Here is a 20,351-nt window from a genome sequence, read left to right on the forward strand (position 1 = left end):
TAATCAAAAACTAAACTTGTGTCACTAACAATTAAATATCTCCTGTATCTTTTATGAGATACTTAAACATGAGAAGTCTCAGGGCTCATCTGAAGAGATGATGTTCACCCTCTAGCACCCATGCCCACGTTGCTTCATATTCTAGATCCTGAATTTACAGATTAGGCTCTGCCTGGACTGGTGCTTGCCACACCTGATCTGCTTGAATAAGCTGTCATTCGGTTTTTGTACATGTAAAATTTATTGCTGACAGTGATGGGCCAACTGTACTCATTCAAGAAAAGGCTTCAAGAAAAGATGCAGAGTTTCCAACAGTAAGATTACGCAGTAACCTAAGACAGCTCACATGGGAGCTGCCGCGGTCCTGCCCCTCTCCCATCCAGCCCCCAAGCCGCTCACTCTCTTCTGCACCGGCAACAGCAACTGTGCTGCCTTACCAGGAGCCAGATCTTGGATACGACCCAGGCGAAAACTAATCCGCTCTAAAATGCGTGTAGTTCCCTGCCTGTTTAACTCCCTGCCGTGCCTCATGGTGGGGAAGGCCAAATGCTAATGCCGGCTCTAACTGCTAATGCCCAGCTGGGAACACGGCCATGGGCCTCCCTTCGCAGCAGGTCACCCTCTTTTCTCAGCTTTGTTGTGTCACAGAATCACAGAATGATAGGGGTTGGAAGGGACCTCTGGAGATCACCTAATCCAGCCCCCCTGCCAGAGCAGATTCACCTAGAGCAGGTTGCATCCAGGTGGGTTTTGAATGTCTCCAGAGACGGAGACTCCACCACTGCTCTGGGCAGCCTGTTCCAGTACTCTGCCACCCTTAAAGTAAAGAAGTTCCTCCTCGTGTTGAGATGGAACTTCCTATGTTCAAGTTTGTGCCCGTTACCTCTTGTCTGCTTGCGCAGCGTCCCCGAGCTGCACGCAGGTTTTGGCTATACCAAAGGATGATGGTGGTGGTGTCCTAATTTGGCACTAGCGAGGGTTACATATTTTGAACAAAGATCCCTGGCCTAATCTGCTGAAGTGGGTCAGAATTTTGCCTTCATCTTCAGGGGAAGCAGAAACATCTCAAAGCAGTGAGATTTGGACACATACAGGACAGGCTGAGAGAGGCAACGATCCTCGCTCCAGCAATAAGAGGCCAAGGTGTCAGAGGAAGACCTAGGCCACTTTTCAGTAGCGAATTTATGTAGACTATGATTAGGATTTTGCTTTTTTATGAGGAAGGACCTAAGCAGTCAGCTCACTCTTTTTCTCTTCCATTGTTACGAAAGGTCTTAACGCTGTTATATTCTTACGTTTATTATGCTTAAATTAGCACTGCCAGATTGCAAATGTCATGTTCGCTTAGCAGGAAGAATTTTCCTCCCCCCCAACTTTTCACACAAATTTACCCTTCCATAAATATGTAACAAAACACTTGTAGTAGTTGAAACAAATGCTATTTATATAACTGATATGCCAACGTGTGGTGGTGTTTTTAAATTGGTTTTGCATAGAGTCATATCAAGGTAAATACAGTCAGCTTAAAAATTGGTCATACTTGATCAGGCTCTGCAAAGGCAACAAAAACTTCTAGTGAAACCTTTGTAACCACAATGCATTATTTGAAATCAATGTAATGTACTCTACAACATGAGGCACCTGAAAAGTGCAAATCTAAAATGGGTCTTGATATTTCTGTGTCTAAGACACCAAAGCAGAGTTTGAAATATGAAGATGGAACTTTGAAGGGTAAGTTTTGGTTTTTTTTCTAATTCTGCCTTTTTTGTAATTTGGCAGGTATTTTGCTCTCTCTCACAATCCAGCACAAAATTCCCCAGTCACAGAAAAAAATTTTCTCCCTCCTTCTGGCACAGGTGGTATTTATTGGTATTCAGTAATTTTAGGCCACCTTCCCATCGCTTGACTCCCACCAACTCTCACTGAGATATCAATTTAAAAAATGATTTAAAATGTTTAGCAAAGTACCAGTCTGAAAAATTAACAGAATATGGAGTTACGTATTTTAAGTATTTTGAAGACAATATCAAATATATAAGTAGGGCCTGGAGAAAACTAGATATTTGTAGCTTTCCTACCCTTCTCTTCAGTTTTGCTACCTTTTTGTACCAATCAAAACTAGCTTGCTTCGGTACAGTAGAATTCTCTATATTTTAAAATTAGATTAAAAGAGAACAACATATCAGAAATAAAAGTAAAAACTTCATGACAGAGGATAATGTGAGCATCTTTTCTGCAGCTGAAAGGAAAATAGACGCTGCGTTTAGAAAAATTAATGATAACCAGCTCAAACTGCACTTTCTCCCTTCCTCTCCCAAAATTTTAGAGATGCTGGCCAAAAAGATACAGCTGACTCAGAATGAGAAAGATTGGGCTTTTCCACCAGACGTTTTCAAATTTTGGACCACAGCAATGAATACTCATGGCTTCCTTTATGTAAATAATAGAAATGTTCCTGCAGGTAATTCAGAAACAAACTGTAATCACTCCTGTAGCAGATTTCATTTTGGAAGAGGAAATCCTATTAGGATCCAAATTCTTTGCATGCCCTCTGCCCACAAACAGAGCTGGTAATTCATTTCTTTGCTTCCTGCTGTCCCCAGTATCTATATTATTGCTAGCCAGAACTTTTTTGCTAATGTCAAAATGCAGATTCTCAAGCTAAGGCCATACTTTAATTTATCCAAATATTTTGTAGTCAGGCATTGCTTTTCTGAGGAATGCAGCATCAGTAAAACATCACCATTCCTGACGCTAAAAAAACCTCTGGGAGCAAGTCTTCAGCAGTTGTTGCTCCGCTCAGCGGGAGCTGCTTGGAGCCAGCTGTACTGCACAGAAGAGGCAATATGCATGTTGTGGGAGTTGCGACTTCATCTTTTGAATTGGCACAACAGTAATGATTTTCAGAGCCCCTCATATTTCTCCTTAATACAATTAAGGTGTTCCTCAACACACCATAAAATGTAATTATTAGTGAAAAGAAGAGATGCAAGGCCCAAAATTCAGTGAGCTATTCCCTAAAATGTAAAAACAAAGTGAGTTGTCACTGAAATCAACACAACCACGTCAAAGGCTTAAATTCTGATAAAATGTCATATTCCTCTAGAAGATAGTTTTATTCAAACATATTTTTATTCAAACATATTTGACTAGTTCTAGTGCTCAGCTAGTTGAATATCTCCCATGAGAGATTCATTTTACAGCATGTATTTCCATGGGTAGCATGACCATCAGAACTAAAGGAACTTAGGGATTTGCAAGCCCTGGCCTGTACTTAGGTTACAGTGATTTCTCCTCACGACTATTGATTGGTACCACAGAGGACTGTGGCCTAACGTGCAATGGGTGATCACGTTCCAAAATAAGTCTTACATTTGGAGTGTTGCATTTTAAACATGGCATTTTTTTAGGGTTTCAGATCAAACATGACATTAAAAAAGTGTAGTCAGGTAGTCTCTGGTATCATGCCATGAAGTTACGGCTGACCTGGGAAAATACACTGGCAGAGGGAAGTGTCATTCACTTGTCTGCAGCACAGTCCAGATTTGGCTTCCATTGAAGTCAATGGCAAACCTTTTGCTGACTTTTGTGGTCCCAGAGGAGGTGCCACTGGAATTTGGATTGCCTTGATACTTCAGGTAGTAATGATGCGCTCAAGCAGTTTGGCAGGTTTGTTCTCCTTTCCTGTTTGGTTATCACTGTAAGAGCAAAGCAAGGCATTTGTAGCCCAACTTTCATTTTACAGAAACTGGAATCTGGGAGAGAAAAAAAAAAAAAAAAAAAGAAAAAAGAACGTGAATAACAAAGTACTTTCCCAACTCAGAAGCAATAAGTTTTTAGCACTTCATTGTCTCCTCCGCACTCCATATGATACCAATGTAGGCGAACAGTGAGCAAGAGCTATCTATAGAAAACAGTTTAAACTGTGAATTCTGCCGCACCTCCATTCTGCAGCTCTCCATTAGCAGGCTATATTTGTACACTTTATTATACCATGAGTCCCTGTTCTGATAAAAAACATCATAAATTTTAGAAGAGTGCGGGCAGCAAAATACTCGGGGAAGGTGTCAGCTCAGAACTGTCTGCAGATCACCTGGAAGCCATGCGACATATTCGCAGTGGGTCCTCGTCTCGCGTTGCGCCTCTGGGTATCACAGCAAAATGAACTGCTCGTCTCTCCCCTCCATTTTCCATAAAATGAACAACTTGGAGGCAGCAGAGGGTGGGAGGGAGTGCTGCTCAGAGATCTAGAAAATACACCCTAACTTAAAAATGGATTGGAACTGCCAAACTAATCTGAGCCCGAGCTGAGCTCTAAGCATTAATTACTCATATACTTTTAGAAGTTATGAAACATGTCTGTATTTGACCTTGTGTCTAAATACGGAATTGCCCGTACAGAGAAGCTGCTTGGCATTTAATCATTCTTGCCTTTCACCTTGACAGAGTTAAAGTTGTTCTACCCCCACTGAGGGGAAGCCGTATGGCATGCAATTAGATTCCTGCTCTGGGTTAAGTTACTCCTGTACATTACATCTTTTGCCCATGATTCATCCCATCAACTGTCATGTAAACAGGAGGAAATGTCAGATGAGTTTTTTTTCTGAACATTCGGTCATTTGGCAAAAAAAAGCCGTCATTTGTATTCAATTACTGTGAAGGCCATGCTAGTATCAAGATATAGATAGACCAAAATTTTTCATATGAAAACACCTCACTGAGATGGCTGAACCTTTAAAAGTCAGTCTCTGAGTCTTTAGCCCCCTCCTTCCCCCCTGCAAAACGGTGAATTGGAAAGAGGCCCAGGAGAAGGGCAGCCAAACCTTGTTCATTATCAGAGGGAGCACAACAGACATCAGGGAACTCCATTAGGACTTCACTTTCCTCCATGCTACAACAAATGCATTTTTTACAGATATATTGGGAAACCAAACACATAACTGCATGGAATGAGAAAGTACAAAGCAGTAAGGGTTTATACAGTGATAATATGAGGGTTTTGGCAGTTCCATACTCATTAAAAGAGTAATTCTCAAAATCCTATTGTAAATATATTACATAAGACTTCAAAATGCAATTTAACATTTTTATTTAACTAGCTGGCTTTCAGGATATATATGATTTCTTCCCTCACAAGTATATTACTGCTCACGCATTTTTTTCCTTTCAACTCTCTTCTTTCTTTACTGTTGACTTTGCCTTCCTCAAGAATCATTTCTGGCCCATTCTTGCAAACACGGTCAAGGTTAGTGCTTGCTGACTCACAACAGCGCTCCTTATACTCAGACGTTTGCCGGAACAAGCGCTTGCAATTGGAACAGGCAGGGACCCTTTTCTTGCAATCTCTGCAAAGCATGAGGTACACCTAATGTCCAGTTTAATAACAACTGCAGTAGCCACACAGAAGTCTGCCGTTGCATGTAGACAAGGAGTAAGAGCATTTGTAGACTCGATGTGGGCATTGTTGCCTCTTCAGTATGCACACAGCTGCCTGTGAAGCCAAGGCGAAGCCATAGCCACACCACCAGTCGAAACGTTGTGATAATAACAAGAAGTCTGACTTTGGTAGCAAGCAAAGGATGTCTAAATTATTTTTTGTCTTCCTCCCCAATTTAGATGGAGAAACTCCTATCGTGCTTCAGCCGACAAATGCAACCGAGAAGACACAGCTAATAGGGGACAGCCATCGGAGCTACTGCACAGACTCCTAGAGCTGGCAAACAGGACCTGTTGGTGCTTCCCACTGAGTGTCACAGCAAGAAAAACACGTGATAAGCTCTGCAGCCTATATTTGTAGTTGTCTTTAAGCTAATCAGGAGTAACCTGAGAGTAATTTCCTATCAAGGCAAAATCTCCCTCTAGGCCACTTCCAGTAGGTTGATATTTACACTCTGCAAGGAGATACTTGTGGCCAGTACAGAGCTCTACAGAGCAGCACGTTGGTCTCTCACGGCTTCAAACTGTCAGGCTCGACATGGTCTTTCCCTCTAACAATACTGCTCTTGGTACACTTGCTCTCCTCCCTGCCCTCAGCCAGGGTTTCACCTCCCAGGCACAGTCCTGAGAACCATGCCAGACACACCGGCTCTGTCTCAGGAGCACAGGAACACTCCTGTGTGCAGCAGTTTTGCTGGATGTGAAATGTTCCCATGAGTGACCCCTGGAAATGCTTTTTAGCAGATCTCAGAGGGAAAGCTGGTGGCAAGTGGGACAGGGCTGCCCTTCCTGGAGAGGAAACGCTCTTTGGAAAGCGGCTTGCAGGGGCCCAGCCCCGGCAATTATAACCCGGATTCAGGACAAGGTGCTGAGGGATCATTCTGCTGGTGGTTACACCGCAGCTCACTCCAAATCCAGAAGCCTCATCCAGCACCCGGAAGCACAGGTAGGCTCTGTGTCTTCCCCTGCACAAGCTGCAAAGCCGGGAGCCTGTGGGCAAATGCCCCATGGAGGGGGAGGCTGGCCCTGGGCTGCCCCAGAGCATCTCTCGGCTCCCCATAGCCGGTGACAGCCCCATGGCAAACCTCCCCCCATCCTGCTTGGACAGACCTGCCAGCCATGCTGGGTGGCCCCAGCTTCTCCATCTGCAGCTGCAATGTGCTAGAAATTGGTCCCCAGCCAACGGTTTTCCACCGGCTTGCTTATTCCGCCATGCCCCTGGCTGCCAGCCCCGCGGCCCCGCTGGCACCGGGCTAGGAGCCATCCGCCAGCACTGGCAACCGGGGCTGCGGCAGCAGCAAGGACTTGTCAGGGCAGGCGAGCAGCAGAGGAGGGACCGTCCTCCTCACAGCCCGGCTCATGGGGGTGAGCCTGGGTCCTCCCCTCTGCCCCACGCACAGGGACTTTAGGAGCACATGGCGTGATTTTTAAACAAAGGGGTAGGGCTGAGGTGTACATTCAGGTGTACTGCTGCACAAAATCAGTGGAGATACATGTCGGTACAGCTAAAGCAAGCATGAGGAAATCAGGCCCCTCATTTATAAAAGCTAAAGAAATACCTCTGAGATCTTCAACTTAGCACTTCACTGGTTTGACATAGTACTGTAAGCCTCAGACAGCTGAATTTCTCTTTATTGATCAGGTTACATCAATCATTGTCAGTCCTGTGCATTTGCTGTTTTTGCTCCTCTAATCACAGTGCTGTGGTCCAAAGCGGGATGTAATGTACCACTAAATTATACAGACCAGTGAATATATAGCTAGTCAAAAGTGTTATTCCCTTCCTTAAAATTGGATCCTGCGATTGGGAAACATTATTGTCTTCCTTCTATTCTCACCTTTCACATCAAATGTCATTCGGTGGCAGCTAAATATATGGGAAAAGAGTGTGTTTCATCGCACTAGCTGTAATTCCAAAGTCAAGAAACAGTGCTTTCAACATTTCTTTAAAGTTCCCACAGCACATGGACATTTTAAAAGCCATTAATTCCAGTTCAGGTTATTTGTCTGTTCTCCAGGCGCGGGCACTGTGTCCAGCTAACGCTCACGTCGCCCTCAGGGACAGACTGATTTTTCTGCTTCAGAGAAGAAGGGAAGTCTTGGCCTGGCTGGGGCTGTGCACAGGCACTCACTCCCCTCCTACCCATGGGCTCCTCTTTGTCCTCAGTTGCGTGTTGCAATTAATTTTGGAGGCCGCTGATATGTATGTAAATCGCGACTGCTGTCCTGCCTGCCCAGCGGTGCCAGGGGGATGTGGCCACCCATCCCGGTGGTCTCGGGGGAGGAGGGCTGGTGACACCATCCTGACACTGGGGAGACGTGACCCCCAAAGGCACATTCCCAGCCGTAGTCGAGTGACGCAAATCTTCCTGCTGGGATGCCGGATCAGACTGCATGTGTGTGGGGGTGCTGGTGTGGGCAGATATGATGGGTACGTGCTGGGGGACACCAGCACCCCCTCGCCCCAGTGCACGTATGCACACACATCTTTTGGCTTTCTTTGCTATTCCTCTTTGCACGGTGTTTGCTCTGGTGTAAGATGTTCTCACCAAACGGAGGAGTAGGGAGAGCACGTAGTGTGTGACAAATCTGCAGGCTGAGCGATTTCTTGAGTTTTACTGTCTGCTAGAGAAACTCACTGTGGAAGTGTGCACCGAGAATCATAGAATCGTCTGGGTTGGAAGGGACCTTTCAGATCATCAAGTCCAACCATCCACCTAACACTGACAAAACCCATCGCTAAACCATACCGCTAAGCACTACGTCTACCCATCTTTTAAATGCTTCCAGGGACATGCTACGTTGCAACTATTTCCCACAGAGGTGGAAAAGGCATTGGGAGAGAAGTCTAGCGTAAAGCTACACATTATATGTGGAACTATTTCCCGTGTGAAATCCCTCCTCCTGCTCCCATGGAAATCACTGAGAATTGCACCCTTGATTTCAACAATAGCCACAGATCAGGCCTAAAGCGAGGGAGGGAAAGGTAAATCCCAGATTAGCAAAACCAATTGGGGAATTTTTTCACATGCAACACCATTGATGTCCCTCCGGACATCAATCTATGGGCCAGATCCAAAGTTTAATGAAATCAAGGAAATTATTTCCGTAAGCTCAAGATGTACTGCAAGTCATGTGGTTCCTATTCACTCTTTCTAAATGGGAGATTTTTCTTGAGAAAGATTTATGACTTGATCTCGGAGTGCGGTGCAAACGTGGACAAGCTGCCGCACGTTTGCAAAGCCCTTTTACTGGCATGGAGATCTCTACAGAAGAGCCACAATATATTATCTGAGTTAGCCAAAAACCTCAGAACAAACCAGCTACCAAGGCTCTGAGTGGGTTCTCCAGGACTTGCAGCCTAAAAATCTGAGTGTCTGAGCCCATGGTTTAATTCCAAAGAGGAAACTTGGTTTTTAGAGCGTCAGAGCATTTGCCTGTCTCGCTGCTGTCAGGATCAGCTATTCTGAGGACACATGGAGAAAGGATGAGTAAGGATTTCAAGACTTAGCTCTTCAATGTTATTTTACTCATCTGTTTGCTTTTCGGAAAAGTTCCTAACGTGAACATAGCTATGCTTACATGATCTGTTTCTGTGTAAAGTTCAGTTGCACACCCATTAATCTTCTCAAAATGTACAGATCCTCACCTCAAAATTTTGTTCTGTTTTGCTGCATTTATTTATACGTAAAGTACCGTAAATTCTAACCTCCCTTTGCTGTCAGCCACTCTGACTAATAAAGGTTGTATGTATGAATCATGGCACTCCCTTTACTTTTCCCCGCTATGAGCAACTTCATTCCAGTAACAGCTAGAAAAGCTATTGAGACAGCTGTCCAAAATTACGGCTTTGCATCCCGGCAGGCGGCAACTCAGGGTTTCCCCAAAGAGGAACTCAGTCTTGGATTGCAGCAGATGACCCTACCTATGCAAAGCAGCCAGAGGCTTAATCACACATTGCAAATGCACCCTTTATATGATGCAAAAATATTTGTCTACATAAGAAAGTTCAGCACAGTGATATAACACCGTAGTTTTACTGGCATCAGTAGCTATACAGAACAATTTCCCCCAGCAAAGGGTGAACTGGGGATGCTGCTGAGGACAATGGCAGCGGTCCCGTGAGCTCCCCCGGGGCCAGCATCTCACTCAGGGGCTTTGTGTCTGTCCAAGAGCCAAGGCAGAGTCCCAGATCCTCTGGGCCTGCCACGGGACAGGAATATTTGTCGCTAGGATGGTGTCTGGTGTCTGTGGCCACTGAAGCCCGAGCATTTGAAAAATGGACAAGGGGCAACTGTTTTGGCTGGTTGTATTCTCAAAGAGCTGTGCTTTTGCATGTTTAGATATTAATTCATACCCAGATTCACTGAAAATACCAAGTACGAGCCTCTTCCAGGCATTGTAGAAGATTTAGGCCCACCATCAACATAACCACTTATTTAGGGAGATTGTGCACTTTTCTCCCCACAACAAGCTTGCACGATAAAACACTGCTTAATCCAAAAAACAACAAACATAATTAATTGTATATCATTTAATTTCATTGCTTACCTTCCCTCAGAATGAATACCCAAGGTATGGGTATGATTTCAGTCAAAAAGAGTTACATTTCTGCCTCTTTTTAGAATGAAATCATCAAAGAAAAATGATGAAGCATGCAAAACTGAGCACAGTTAAAATTACTGATTTCTTTTTCTATGCTATCAATCATTTTCGATAGGAAAGGAAGTGTTCGTGGGCTGTTACAAAGCAGAGAGAAAGACCACAGATGACTGTAATCCCCTTCCTTCCCTCCACAAGCGAAAGTCAGGGAAATCATCACATCCAGCACCTCCTGTCACTTTGAGAGGGATGAACGGGCACAGGGGTTTCATACAAGAGGACTCAGTCCTTTGTCCAGTGTCACCCATCCTGGGGACAGCTGTGTGGTAGCCAACACCTAGAAGATAACCTCGGAAAGATGCTGGTAAAGACACACAATTTCCTGGTAGCGGGGAGAGTTAACATGTGCCAGGTACCACCTGGCTGGATTCGACAATGTGTTCCTCTCGTGGCAGTATGTAAATGTACCGATACTTCCTTATCCTGCAGAAATAGCGTCTAGACGTTTTGGGGGAGAGGAGAGGAGGTTTGGAAAGAAGCCCCTCAGGATTTCGACATCCTAATTAACTGCCATGAGACAAAGGGGTGTCAACAGGCGTCCTCCTGCAGTAACTCGCTTTGTGAGGGTTTGTGGCGAGTTGGAGCAAGAACAACATCCACCTTGTTGTTCTTATTAAGAATTAACGAGGTGTCGGCAGTCTCGCAGCAGGCGCTGCGTCCGCTGCTCCCCTGGCAGAAAAAGGGGAGAAAAAAGCTTTCAGACTCCGGCTGAAAGTCAGCGAGTCGCAGCGGAAGGGGCTCGCTTTGCAACGCGGCTGGATTTCTCTGACAAAAAAAAAAGAACCGCGCCTGCAGCTGTTGAACAGCATTTTGTACGGAGGGGGCGGAAAAAAGTGTCCTCTCCTTCGAGCCGGAATCGAACCAGCGACCTAAGGATTCCCGCGGGACAGCGCCTCTACAGTCCTCCGCTCTACCAGCTGAGCTATCGAAGGGAGCTGCTGCTGCGCCCTCCACGATAGTACAAGAGCTCAGCGGGCTCTAGCGGGGGCGGCCCCGCGCGTGCGTGGGGTGCGCGGGGCGGAGCGGGGCGGGACGGGGGCGGGGCGCTGGGGGTTGAGACTACAGAGGAGAGCGAGGAAGATGTGCTTCTGCATGGGGCCAGTGGCGCAATGGATAACGCGTCTGACTACGGATCAGAAGATTGTAGGTTCGACTCCTGCCTGGCTCGTGTTCGTTTTTTTCCCTTCGTCGGCCGTGACACACATACAGCCGTTACATTTAGTATGCGACGGATTTTGATCCGAGTTCATTATGGAATGCTCTTTTACACGCGCGTCTCCCAAAGCAAAAATGACAACGCCAAGAAGCTGTAAAACAACATCCAGGCCCAAACTTTTCAGTCTGAAAATGCACCTTGTTAAACGCATTAGCTGTGCCAACAAATGAACCCAATTTAACACACTGATAAATTACATGGGGAAAAACCCTTTAGCCCCCAGGAGGGGAGCAGTGTGATCATCATTGGCCTGGGACAGTATGGTTGGTATTACAAATGACGTCACAGAAAATAACCATGAGGTCTCTGAAGGCAGCAAGCAACGCTGCTGTGATGAAGGCTATTGTTTTCACTGTGATTATCCATTAGTCTTGAGAAATGCACAAATGCAGGCTGGGCAGAGAATGGATTGAGAGCAGCCCCGAGGAGAGGGACTTTGGGATGTCAATGGATGAGAAGCCCAACATGAGCTGCCAATGTGCGCTCACAGCCCAGAAAGCCAACCATATCCTTCAAAAGAAAGAGGCAGCATCAAAAGAAGCGTATCCAGTAGGTCAAGGGAGGTGATTCTGCCCCTCTGCTCTCTTGAGACCCCACCTGGAGTACTGTGTCCAGCTCTGGGGCCCCCAACATAAGGAGGACATGGACCTGTTGGAGCAAGTCCAGAGGAGGGACATGAAGACAGTTAGAGGGCTGGAGCACCTCCCCTGTGAGAGAGGTGGGGTTGTTCAGCCTGGAGAAGAGAAGGCTCCAGGGAGACCTTACAGCAGCCTTCCAGTATCTGAAGGGGGCCTATAGGAAAGATGGGGAGGGACTGTTTACAAGGGCGTGCAGCAATAGGACGAGGGGTAATGGCTTCAAACTGGAAGAAAGTAGATTTAGATTAGATACCAGGAAGAAATTTTTCACTCTGAAGCTGGTGAGACACTGGAACCGGTTGCCCAGGGAAGTTGTGGATGCCCCATCCCTGGAAGTGTTCAAGGCCAGGCTGGATGGGGCTTTGAGCAGCCTGGTCTAGTGGGAGGTGTCCCTGCCCATGGCAGGGGGGTGGGAACTAGATGATCATTAAGGTCCCTTCCAACCCAAACCATTCTATGAGAAGTGCAGGAGCATCCTTGTTGTGCAGTTGACTGAAAAGTGTGTGATTTTGAAAAAACCCATTTTTGATCTTTATAAAGTGTTAAGAGGAGCATGCAGCCAGGAGAGGGGGAGGACGCAGCCCCCAGGGTTAGATTCGAGAATACTCCACAGCATCGGAGTAGGTGCTACCTGTGGATTTGGTGCAAGTTTACTACAAAAAGTGCTTCACGTTGTTATGAATAACTGAGGCAGCTCGTTAGTTTGGAAACGCCACCCTTTATTTTGCTGTGACCAGCGCTGGTGACGGTCCCGACACAAGGGTGTGCAGACAGGTGAGAGGTGGCACAAGGGCACTCCACCATGGTACAAAGTCCTTGAGACCCTCATTTTTTCGGGCTGGTTACCCACAGGCATTGGAGTCGTAGCCGGAATGCTTTCTGGAGGATATATAGAATCACAGAATCAATTGCCTGGGTTGGAAGGGACCTTTCAGATCATCTAGTTCAACGATCAACCTAAAACTCCGACAAAAACCATCACTAAACCATATCTCTAAGCACCACGTCGGCCTGGCTTTTAAATCCCTCCAGGGATGGCACCTTAACTCCTTCCTTGGGCAGCCTGTTCCAATGCTTAATAATTCTTGCAGTGCAAAAATTTTTTCCAAATATCCGTCCTGAGGTGTTAAGGGAAGAGGGAAAAAGGGGCATACAGCTCTGCAAGTTTATACGTAAGGGCGATGGGGTTTGGGTGCCCACTCCATGAGGCCTACCGTGGTCGGGGGGAGAGGGGCCAGCCTGGTTTGGAAAACCCTCCGGGCTTGCGAGCGAAAAGACGGCCGCGGTGAGGCTGAACGGCGGCGCCAAAAAGCACCCGAGCCAGGCAGGAGTCGAACCTACAATCTTCTGATCCGTAGTCAGACGCGTTATCCATTGCGCCACTGGCCCCGCGCGCGGCCTAGCCCCACGGCGCCGCCCGCTCACCCAACCTTTCTCCGGCGACTGCACATGCGCTGTTCGCCCCTCCCGCGCACTGCGCATGCTCAGAACGCTTGGGCGGGACCATCTGCGGCCGCCGCGGGGGTGGTAACCAGCTCCCTTCGATAGCTCAGCTGGTAGAGCGGAGGACTGTAGAGGCGCTGTCCCGCGGGAATCCTTAGGTCGCTGGTTCGATTCCGGCTCGAAGGAGATGCTAACTTTTATATTTTTTCAGTTTCGGGGAATTTGGGGGTTTTTCGGCCTTGCGGGGGCGCGGCCCTACGGGCAGGCCGGGAGAGAGACGGCGGGTGGGGACGGCCGGCCGCGCCAGAGGCTCCCAGGGCTTAAATAACTGTGGTGAATAATAACTGATTTAACAATACAGTCTTATAATAATGTATATTCGGCATTCTCCTATGTGAGAAGCCAAAAAAATTAGGCATTTTCAGCTCAGTCTCGCCTAGTTTTATTATGTCTACTTCTCCAGGGTGAAAGACCTAGTTTTATGAGGTCTTTGAGGCGATAGGACAAGAGGAAACAGCCTCAAGCTGCACCAGGGGAGGTTTAGACTGGATATTAGGAAAAAATTCTTCACTGACAGGGTTATCAAGCATTGGAACAGGCTGCCCAGGGAAGCAGCTGAGGCACCATCCCTGCAGGTATTTAAAAGACAGGTAGACATAGTGCTTAGAGATATGGCTTGCTGATGGTTTTTGTCAGAGTTAGGTTGATGGTTGGACCCGATGATCTGAAAGGTCCCTTCCAACCCAGACGATTCTATGATTCTATGATTTTGCTTTATATGATGCCAGATAATCCTTATGGATGGGGGCTCTGAGCATCCTGGCTGATGGGAGTGGGTAGAAGTGCTCCGCGGTCTCTTGACTGGAGGTGACGACGTGATGTTTGGTCCTGACTCTTGGTTGTGCCATAAAGGGGTGCACGGGGTGATGCGGGTTGATGTGGGAGAAGGTGGAGCAGTGGGAGAGGGCGTAGGGGGCCTTTATAGAGAAGGGATTTAATGCAGATGGGCACGGGCTTGCTTAGCATGCGGTAAATAACAGGGCCAGTGCTCTTACTCTGCTTTTATTTCCCATTTTCCATTCTGTTGATTTGCTATCCTCTCTCCTTTTCCCGTGGAGTCTTCTTTTCTCTTACAGGTGCTACGTGGTGTGCTGAAAAACACGCTTGGCAATGACTCCTGGCTTGGAGAGAGTAAACTCGTCTGAAGGCAGCCACAGCTGTCTGCGTAGCAGGGGAAGGATGGAAGTTTTCTCCTTCAAAAGAAGCCAGAATGAGTCTTCTCTGTGTGAGTATTTCTCCGGGGGTGGATTTCAGATATGAGAGCAAGGAAGACCCACTATCTGTGGGAATATAGTACGAGCAAGACTATCAGCAGGGAAACAGATTTATGAAGCTCAGCAGGAGTCAGACCTGCAACCTTCTGCTCTGCAGTTACGTGCTTTATGCATTATGTCCCTGGCCCCAGCTACCTCTCTATTAATTAGTACATTTCTGTGCGTGCATATGGAGACACAAACCCACCCCACCAACCTTTTCTCCTTTCTCCTCCAGCGCGGTGCAGTGCATCCCTCCCGGGAACTATCTCTGAAGAAATCCAGGCATGAAAAGCCTTCCTGGTGGGGAACAGGGACAGTGAGCAGAAACTGAAGGAAGACATCCATTTCCTTACATGTCTGTAATCCACACGTTTGCACGCACTAGCAGTCAAATCTGAATCCACAGCCCAAAAGCACAGCCCTGTGCCACTCCACCCAGAGCCACAAGATGATTGAGTTTTTTCTTGGTTAAGATTCACCCCTTCCTATATCACAGAATCACAGAATGGTAGGGGTTGGAAGGGACCTCTGGAGATCATCTAGTCCAACCCCCCTGCCAGAGCAGGGTCACCTACAGCAGGCTGGACCCAGGTGGGTTTTAAATATCTCCAGAGAAGGAGACTCCACCACCTCTCTGGGCAGCCTGTTCCAGTGCTCCGTCACCCTCAAAGTAAAGAAGTTTTTCCTTATGTTGAGAGGGAATTTCCTGTGTTCCAGCTTGTGTCGGTTGCCCCTTATCCTGTCGCCAGGCTCCACTCAGAAGAGCCTGACCCCGTCCTCTTGACGTCCACCCTTTAGATATTTATAAGCTGTGGTGAGATCCCCTCTCAGTCTTCTTTTCTTTTCTCCAGGCTAAACAGACCCACGTCTCTCAACCTTTCCTCATAAGAGAGGTGCTCTAGGTGTTCCGTATAAATGTAGCTGCTCCTGCTTTTTGCAGAAGTTTGTGCCAACTCCTTCGTTCCTTTTGACTCATTCAGCAGCACCCCTTGTTCTAAAGGATAGCTCACAAAATAAAAGCACACCCAGAGTTTCTTCTGGAGAAGGGACCATCTTCTTTCCATCTCCATCTCCAGGACTTTTTTTTTCTCTCACACCCACCCAGAAAGTATTGACATGCACGCATTTCTGTGCAGCTGTGTATTACCCATAAGTGACAAGGAAGGTAGAGAAAAAGGGGAAAAAAAAGATAAAAATACAACAGAATGAAAGCCAGGAAAAATGCACAAAAAAACCACCCACCAAACCCCAGAAAATTTAGGTGCCAATCCCAGGCCTTGCTGTATGCTAAGCAACTCTTCTGCCTCTTGAGCTGCAATCCTGTCCCATTAGTGTAACTGCTTGGCTCAGCTTCCCACTCTTCTAGGACATGCTCATGTATTTAAATGTACTAAATGCTTTTTACTACGATACCAACTTATTCAGTGACTAGATGATAGCGTAGCTTGCTAAATACTTCATTTAGGAGCAAATTATTAGCGACCGGTCACCCGCAAGTGCTTAATTATTTCTGTATCTGGTCTCCAGCAAGGGACTATAATGAGCTGTGTGCTTGTGTCCTATTTAATAATGTGTGTCACTTAATAACAAAAGATGCTAGAGATTATAAAATTCCCGTTCATAAAACATTTCACTCTGATACACTGGGTCCCCAGAGCGAGGTGGGCAGGCAAACAGGTGGATCAGGGGTTGTTAAATGGCCTGACGGGTACAGGGAAAGGGACACCTGCTCCAACAAAAAGAAATTCTCAGCTCCCTTGTTGTAAGAAAAGGTTTGTTTGCATTTCAACCAAAAGCCGTCTCCTCTCCTGGAGAAAGGGTGAATAGAAAGAATCTCAGGGGAGTTAGAGTATGAGGATAAAAAATTTCAGACTGCCTGGAGGATTTCGAAGGAGAGATGGTGAAAATGTTCCTGCGTGGCGAGGTGCTGGTGGACAGATGCGGTTTGAAGTACGTGGCAGGTGCACAGAGGAGATGTCCTGTTGATCACATAGGTGGAAAAACATTCGAAATGAGAGAGCATCTTTCCATGATTTTATTAGTATCTGAAACTTTATCTTGACTTAGGTACTTTTGTCAGTGTATTGAGTTTGAATATTGTAAGCACATGCTTCTATTTTACCTGCTCTTCACCTGGCTTGAATTAAGTGGGATTTCAGGGTCACCAGATCTATCCAGTCATCACTCAGCTAACACCAGCTCTCTCAACTGATGTCCTGGACTCTTAGACATAATTTTTATCTCTCCAGGACCTTCCCCAGATTAGCCAAACCTGCCTTGTTTCAGCAGCAGGAGCTGGATGAGCAAGCGTCCTCAAGCTGGAGCATGACAGTGGAAAACTGGAAGATGCTGGGAGTAGACTTGGGTGCTGGAGGTTCCCAGCAGGGTTGGGAAAGATCCATATAATAAGATTTTTTAAAAAAATAAATCTATTTTGAGTTGACCCAGCTGAAAGCTCCCAAGGATGCGGAGCAGGATGTGCGGGTACCAACTTAACTAAACGAATCCCTTCATGAGGGAATCCGCATCTCCAGCTTTCCACATGTTTTGTTTGGTTAGGTTGTTTTCCCGCCAGGTTTCCCACCATCCATGGGAGGGAAAACGGCGGGAAAAAAAAAAAAAAAGCCATCGAGCCAGGCAGGAGTCGAACCTACAATCTTCTGATCCGTAGTCAGACGCGTTATCCATTGCGCCACTGGCCCCTAGTGGTGAGTCCTGTCAGCGTGGGCGGTGTTGAGGGTTGATCCCGACGTCCAACACCGCCAAAAGGCAGATGTTTCAGTGCAGGAGTAGAGTTTTGGGCCCCCGATGCTTCTCCCGTCACTAATCATTGCTGCGTTGTTGGGGTTTTAGGCTTTTTGGGGGGGGGGGGCCCAAAATTCTCCAGCAGCAGGTGGAGGTCGTGCAGTGGGAATCCCATTTTCCTACTGGCGTCCAGGCCCGAGCTCCGTATCTGGTGTTGCTCCGCTGCGAGGAAGGGCTTTGCAAGCTGGGAACAAGTCGCATCGTGTCACCTGTTGTCATCTATGCCAAAAGGAAAAGAAGAAAAACATAATATCATCCAGTTCCCAAATGCCAGGAGTTGTGTCATGCCCATGAACTCTGTTGCCCCAAACCCCAGCAGCCCCTGGAGCCAGCAGAGCCTGCCTGGTCCCGTGGTGTCTGGAGGAGGAATTCCAGCTGGTGGGAGGAGGAGGTAGGATCTGCCTCAGCTTCCACGATGCTGTAGCAGATCCTTGTAGCCTTCACCCCAAGTTTGCTCCTGCCTCCACAGAAGGACCCCAGCGCAGACAGGGCTAGGACGGGCTGGGACAGGCTGTGTGGTGCAGCGCTGAGTTGATCCATTCAGAGGGATAAGGGCAGCTCTGAAGATACGAAGATACCATCAGCACCTTGTCTTCTAGGTAACCCCCCCTCCACTGTCACACCGATACCTCTCCCGTTACAGCGTGTCTGACTCACGCCTGCACGTTAGTTCCTGCCCTGAGCTCTGAGTTACTCTTGGTCCGTACCCCACATTTTCTTCCTGCAGCTCAGCCAATTCTCTGTGGTCTGCCAAGATGGGCTTTGCCTTTGAATCCATACAGAGCACCACGTTGGTGCTTCAGGAACGAGACCAGTGCCCTGGTGGCTGTGGCCTTGGTCACTTGATGTGCTCCACAAAGGCCACAACATCCCAGAACTTGTTCTCCAGTGTTTCTTGTCAATCAGATACAAAGTAAAGTTTGCCAGAGAACACCTCACAGATCCATAACACTTTGGATTCAGTCTCAGGATTGCTTTTCTGAGCCCTTTGCTGACCTTATAGCAGCCAAACGTGTTGGCCCATCACTGATAATAACCTGGGTGTCATTGAACTGCTGGGTTCTTTCCGATGGTAACCTTTGATTTCTCTTTGCTTTCTGGCCTGGCACTTGTCCATTCAGGCTTTCATGAACAGGTCTGTACCAGAGAGAGCCTGGCTACTGAAAACAAGCTCTGCATATTTAGGCCTAGCTTCATTAGGCAAACAAAAAAAAACCAAACCCAGTTAGCTAGCGCTGGACATTAGGGAGCATGAAAAAACGTGAATAGCTCTTTTTTCCATTCCTTAGCAGCAGGATTCCTTAGGGATTCACGTAACCTGCTGCCAGGGAAAATGCCGGGAGCTGTTGGAGACAGACGTTAATCACTGCAACCCTATCTGAAGACACATTGCTACTGCACCTCCCTCAGCAGCAGTGGTTTTGCCAGACTGCTGTGATAAGTGATGGCTTTTGGCCTGACTTGCTTATGAGCAAGTCATGGACCATTTTGTGGGGTACCGAAGGTATTACTTTCTGGATAGCGAGGATGTTTAGAGTGAAGTTTGAAAGGAGGATGAGCCAGTTGAGCAGCTCCTTGCTCCAAAGTAAAGAGGTCCCACTTCTCCTCCCCTCTTCCCCACTGCACTCAGCTACACAACTTGCTTTGTCCTTGCTCTGGTAGTCTGTGGTTGCTCCCGGCACCTGAGTCAACTTAATCCAACAAAGAATTGGGTAATTTTCTTACGGTCAGTGAGGTGAATCAGCTCAGCTGGTGCAAACAAGGGGACAGGACCTTGCAGCCAGGGCCAGCACAAGGAAGGCAAGAGGCACAGGCTGCCCCATCCTGTTAGGCCAGAGCAGCTCAGCTGCCTGCAGTTGCTTGTCAAACTGCAGCCCAAAGGAGTGTCATGCTGACACAACAAAGCAGAAGACATGGAGTGGGAGCAAGGTGTGAGAAGTGGAGAAGGTATCCAGCAGGTGAGAAGTAGAGCCATTGTGTGCCTTCACAGGCACCTCACTTTTGACCTCTTATTTCCATCCTCTCTTCATTTTCCATCTTGTTCTTTTTATTTTTTGCAGGAGCTAGTAAGGTGGGTGGTGAAGATGAGGCCAAATTCCTCCTGGTGGCCTCAGGGCAATGCAGAGGGGTAAGCACTGAGGGGAGCAGCTCCTTCATAAGCAGAGACTTGCAAATTGCTCCTCTTTTGCAGATGGGTTTTGGTGGTTTTTTTTCTCCCTGAATTAATCATGAAAAACCACAGAGTGAATGGGTGAGCATGTCCAAATGGCTGATAGGCATATAACAACAGGAAGAATGTAATTCCAAACAGGATTTCGCAGGGGTGGGGGTAGCTCCTTTTTCTAGTTGGGCAGCTTGGACTTGCAGGTATTCTTCCAGTCGGCAGCCAGAGAAATCATCAACTGCGTGCCCACACCAGGCACGATAGAGGGGTCCTACATATTTGCTCAGAGATCCCAGGGATGTTACCCCTGCTGCCATGATGTGGTGAAGGAAGATGTTAGAAAAGGGTAGTTTCGCAGATTTCCATGTTCTTCTAAGAGAACTGCTCTGAGCACAGCGAGGTCACTCAGTTTTGGCTAACGGTACACGTACTGCATGCAAAAACAGCTGTCAGTTGGTGCCCTGCCATTTGGAAAGCACGTCCCAGTGAGACGGGCCCTGCTCAAACCCAGGACAGGGCTGCAGACAAGAATAATGCTTTGAGGTGAAACCTTGGTCAAGCAGGGAACCATCCTCATGCCTGGAGGAAGCCGGAGCCAGAGCTGGGAAATCAGGCTAGTGGCCCGGGGAGGGGACAAATACATCCAGAAAGCTGGAAACAAGAAGGGGTGA

General features: G+C 47.3%; 1 protein-coding gene and 5 non-coding genes across 6 annotated transcripts in view; 3 read left to right on the plus strand and 3 right to left on the minus strand.

Annotated features, from left to right (window-relative positions):
* DNAJC5B (DnaJ heat shock protein family (Hsp40) member C5 beta) overlaps positions 1–5,727 on the plus strand; it is a 49,280-nt gene extending 43,553 nt beyond the window's left edge. Inside the window, exon 5 of the mRNA XM_063324011.1 lies at positions 5,617–5,727. Within this exon, the coding sequence (XP_063180081.1) occupies positions 5,617–5,711 (95 nt within the window). The 3' untranslated portion in view covers positions 5,712–5,727. The remainder of the gene's footprint in view (positions 1–5,616) is intronic.
* Positions 5,728–10,939: 5,212 nt separating this feature from the next.
* TRNAY-GUA (transfer RNA tyrosine (anticodon GUA)) lies at positions 10,940–11,030 on the minus strand. The gene is given in 2 exon segments: positions 10,940–10,975; positions 10,994–11,030. It is a non-coding gene; the product is annotated as a tRNA-Tyr (tRNA).
* A 163-nt stretch (positions 11,031–11,193) lies between these two features.
* Positions 11,194–11,266, plus strand: TRNAR-ACG (transfer RNA arginine (anticodon ACG)). The gene has a single exon. It is a non-coding gene; the product is annotated as a tRNA-Arg (tRNA).
* A 2,002-nt stretch (positions 11,267–13,268) lies between these two features.
* TRNAR-ACG (transfer RNA arginine (anticodon ACG)) lies at positions 13,269–13,341 on the minus strand. The gene has a single exon. It is a non-coding gene; the product is annotated as a tRNA-Arg (tRNA).
* Positions 13,342–13,490: 149 nt separating this feature from the next.
* On the plus strand, positions 13,491–13,581 carry TRNAY-GUA (transfer RNA tyrosine (anticodon GUA)). Its single transcript is given in 2 exon segments — positions 13,491–13,527; positions 13,546–13,581. It is a non-coding gene; the product is annotated as a tRNA-Tyr (tRNA).
* A 3,759-nt stretch (positions 13,582–17,340) lies between these two features.
* TRNAR-ACG (transfer RNA arginine (anticodon ACG)) lies at positions 17,341–17,413 on the minus strand. Its single transcript has one exon. It is a non-coding gene; the product is annotated as a tRNA-Arg (tRNA).
* Positions 17,414–20,351: the final 2,938 nt, after the last annotated feature.

Source organism: Chroicocephalus ridibundus, chromosome 2 (genome assembly GCF_963924245.1).
Source record: "Chroicocephalus ridibundus chromosome 2, bChrRid1.1, whole genome shotgun sequence".
NCBI classification, from domain to species: domain Eukaryota; kingdom Metazoa; phylum Chordata; class Aves; order Charadriiformes; family Laridae; genus Chroicocephalus; species Chroicocephalus ridibundus.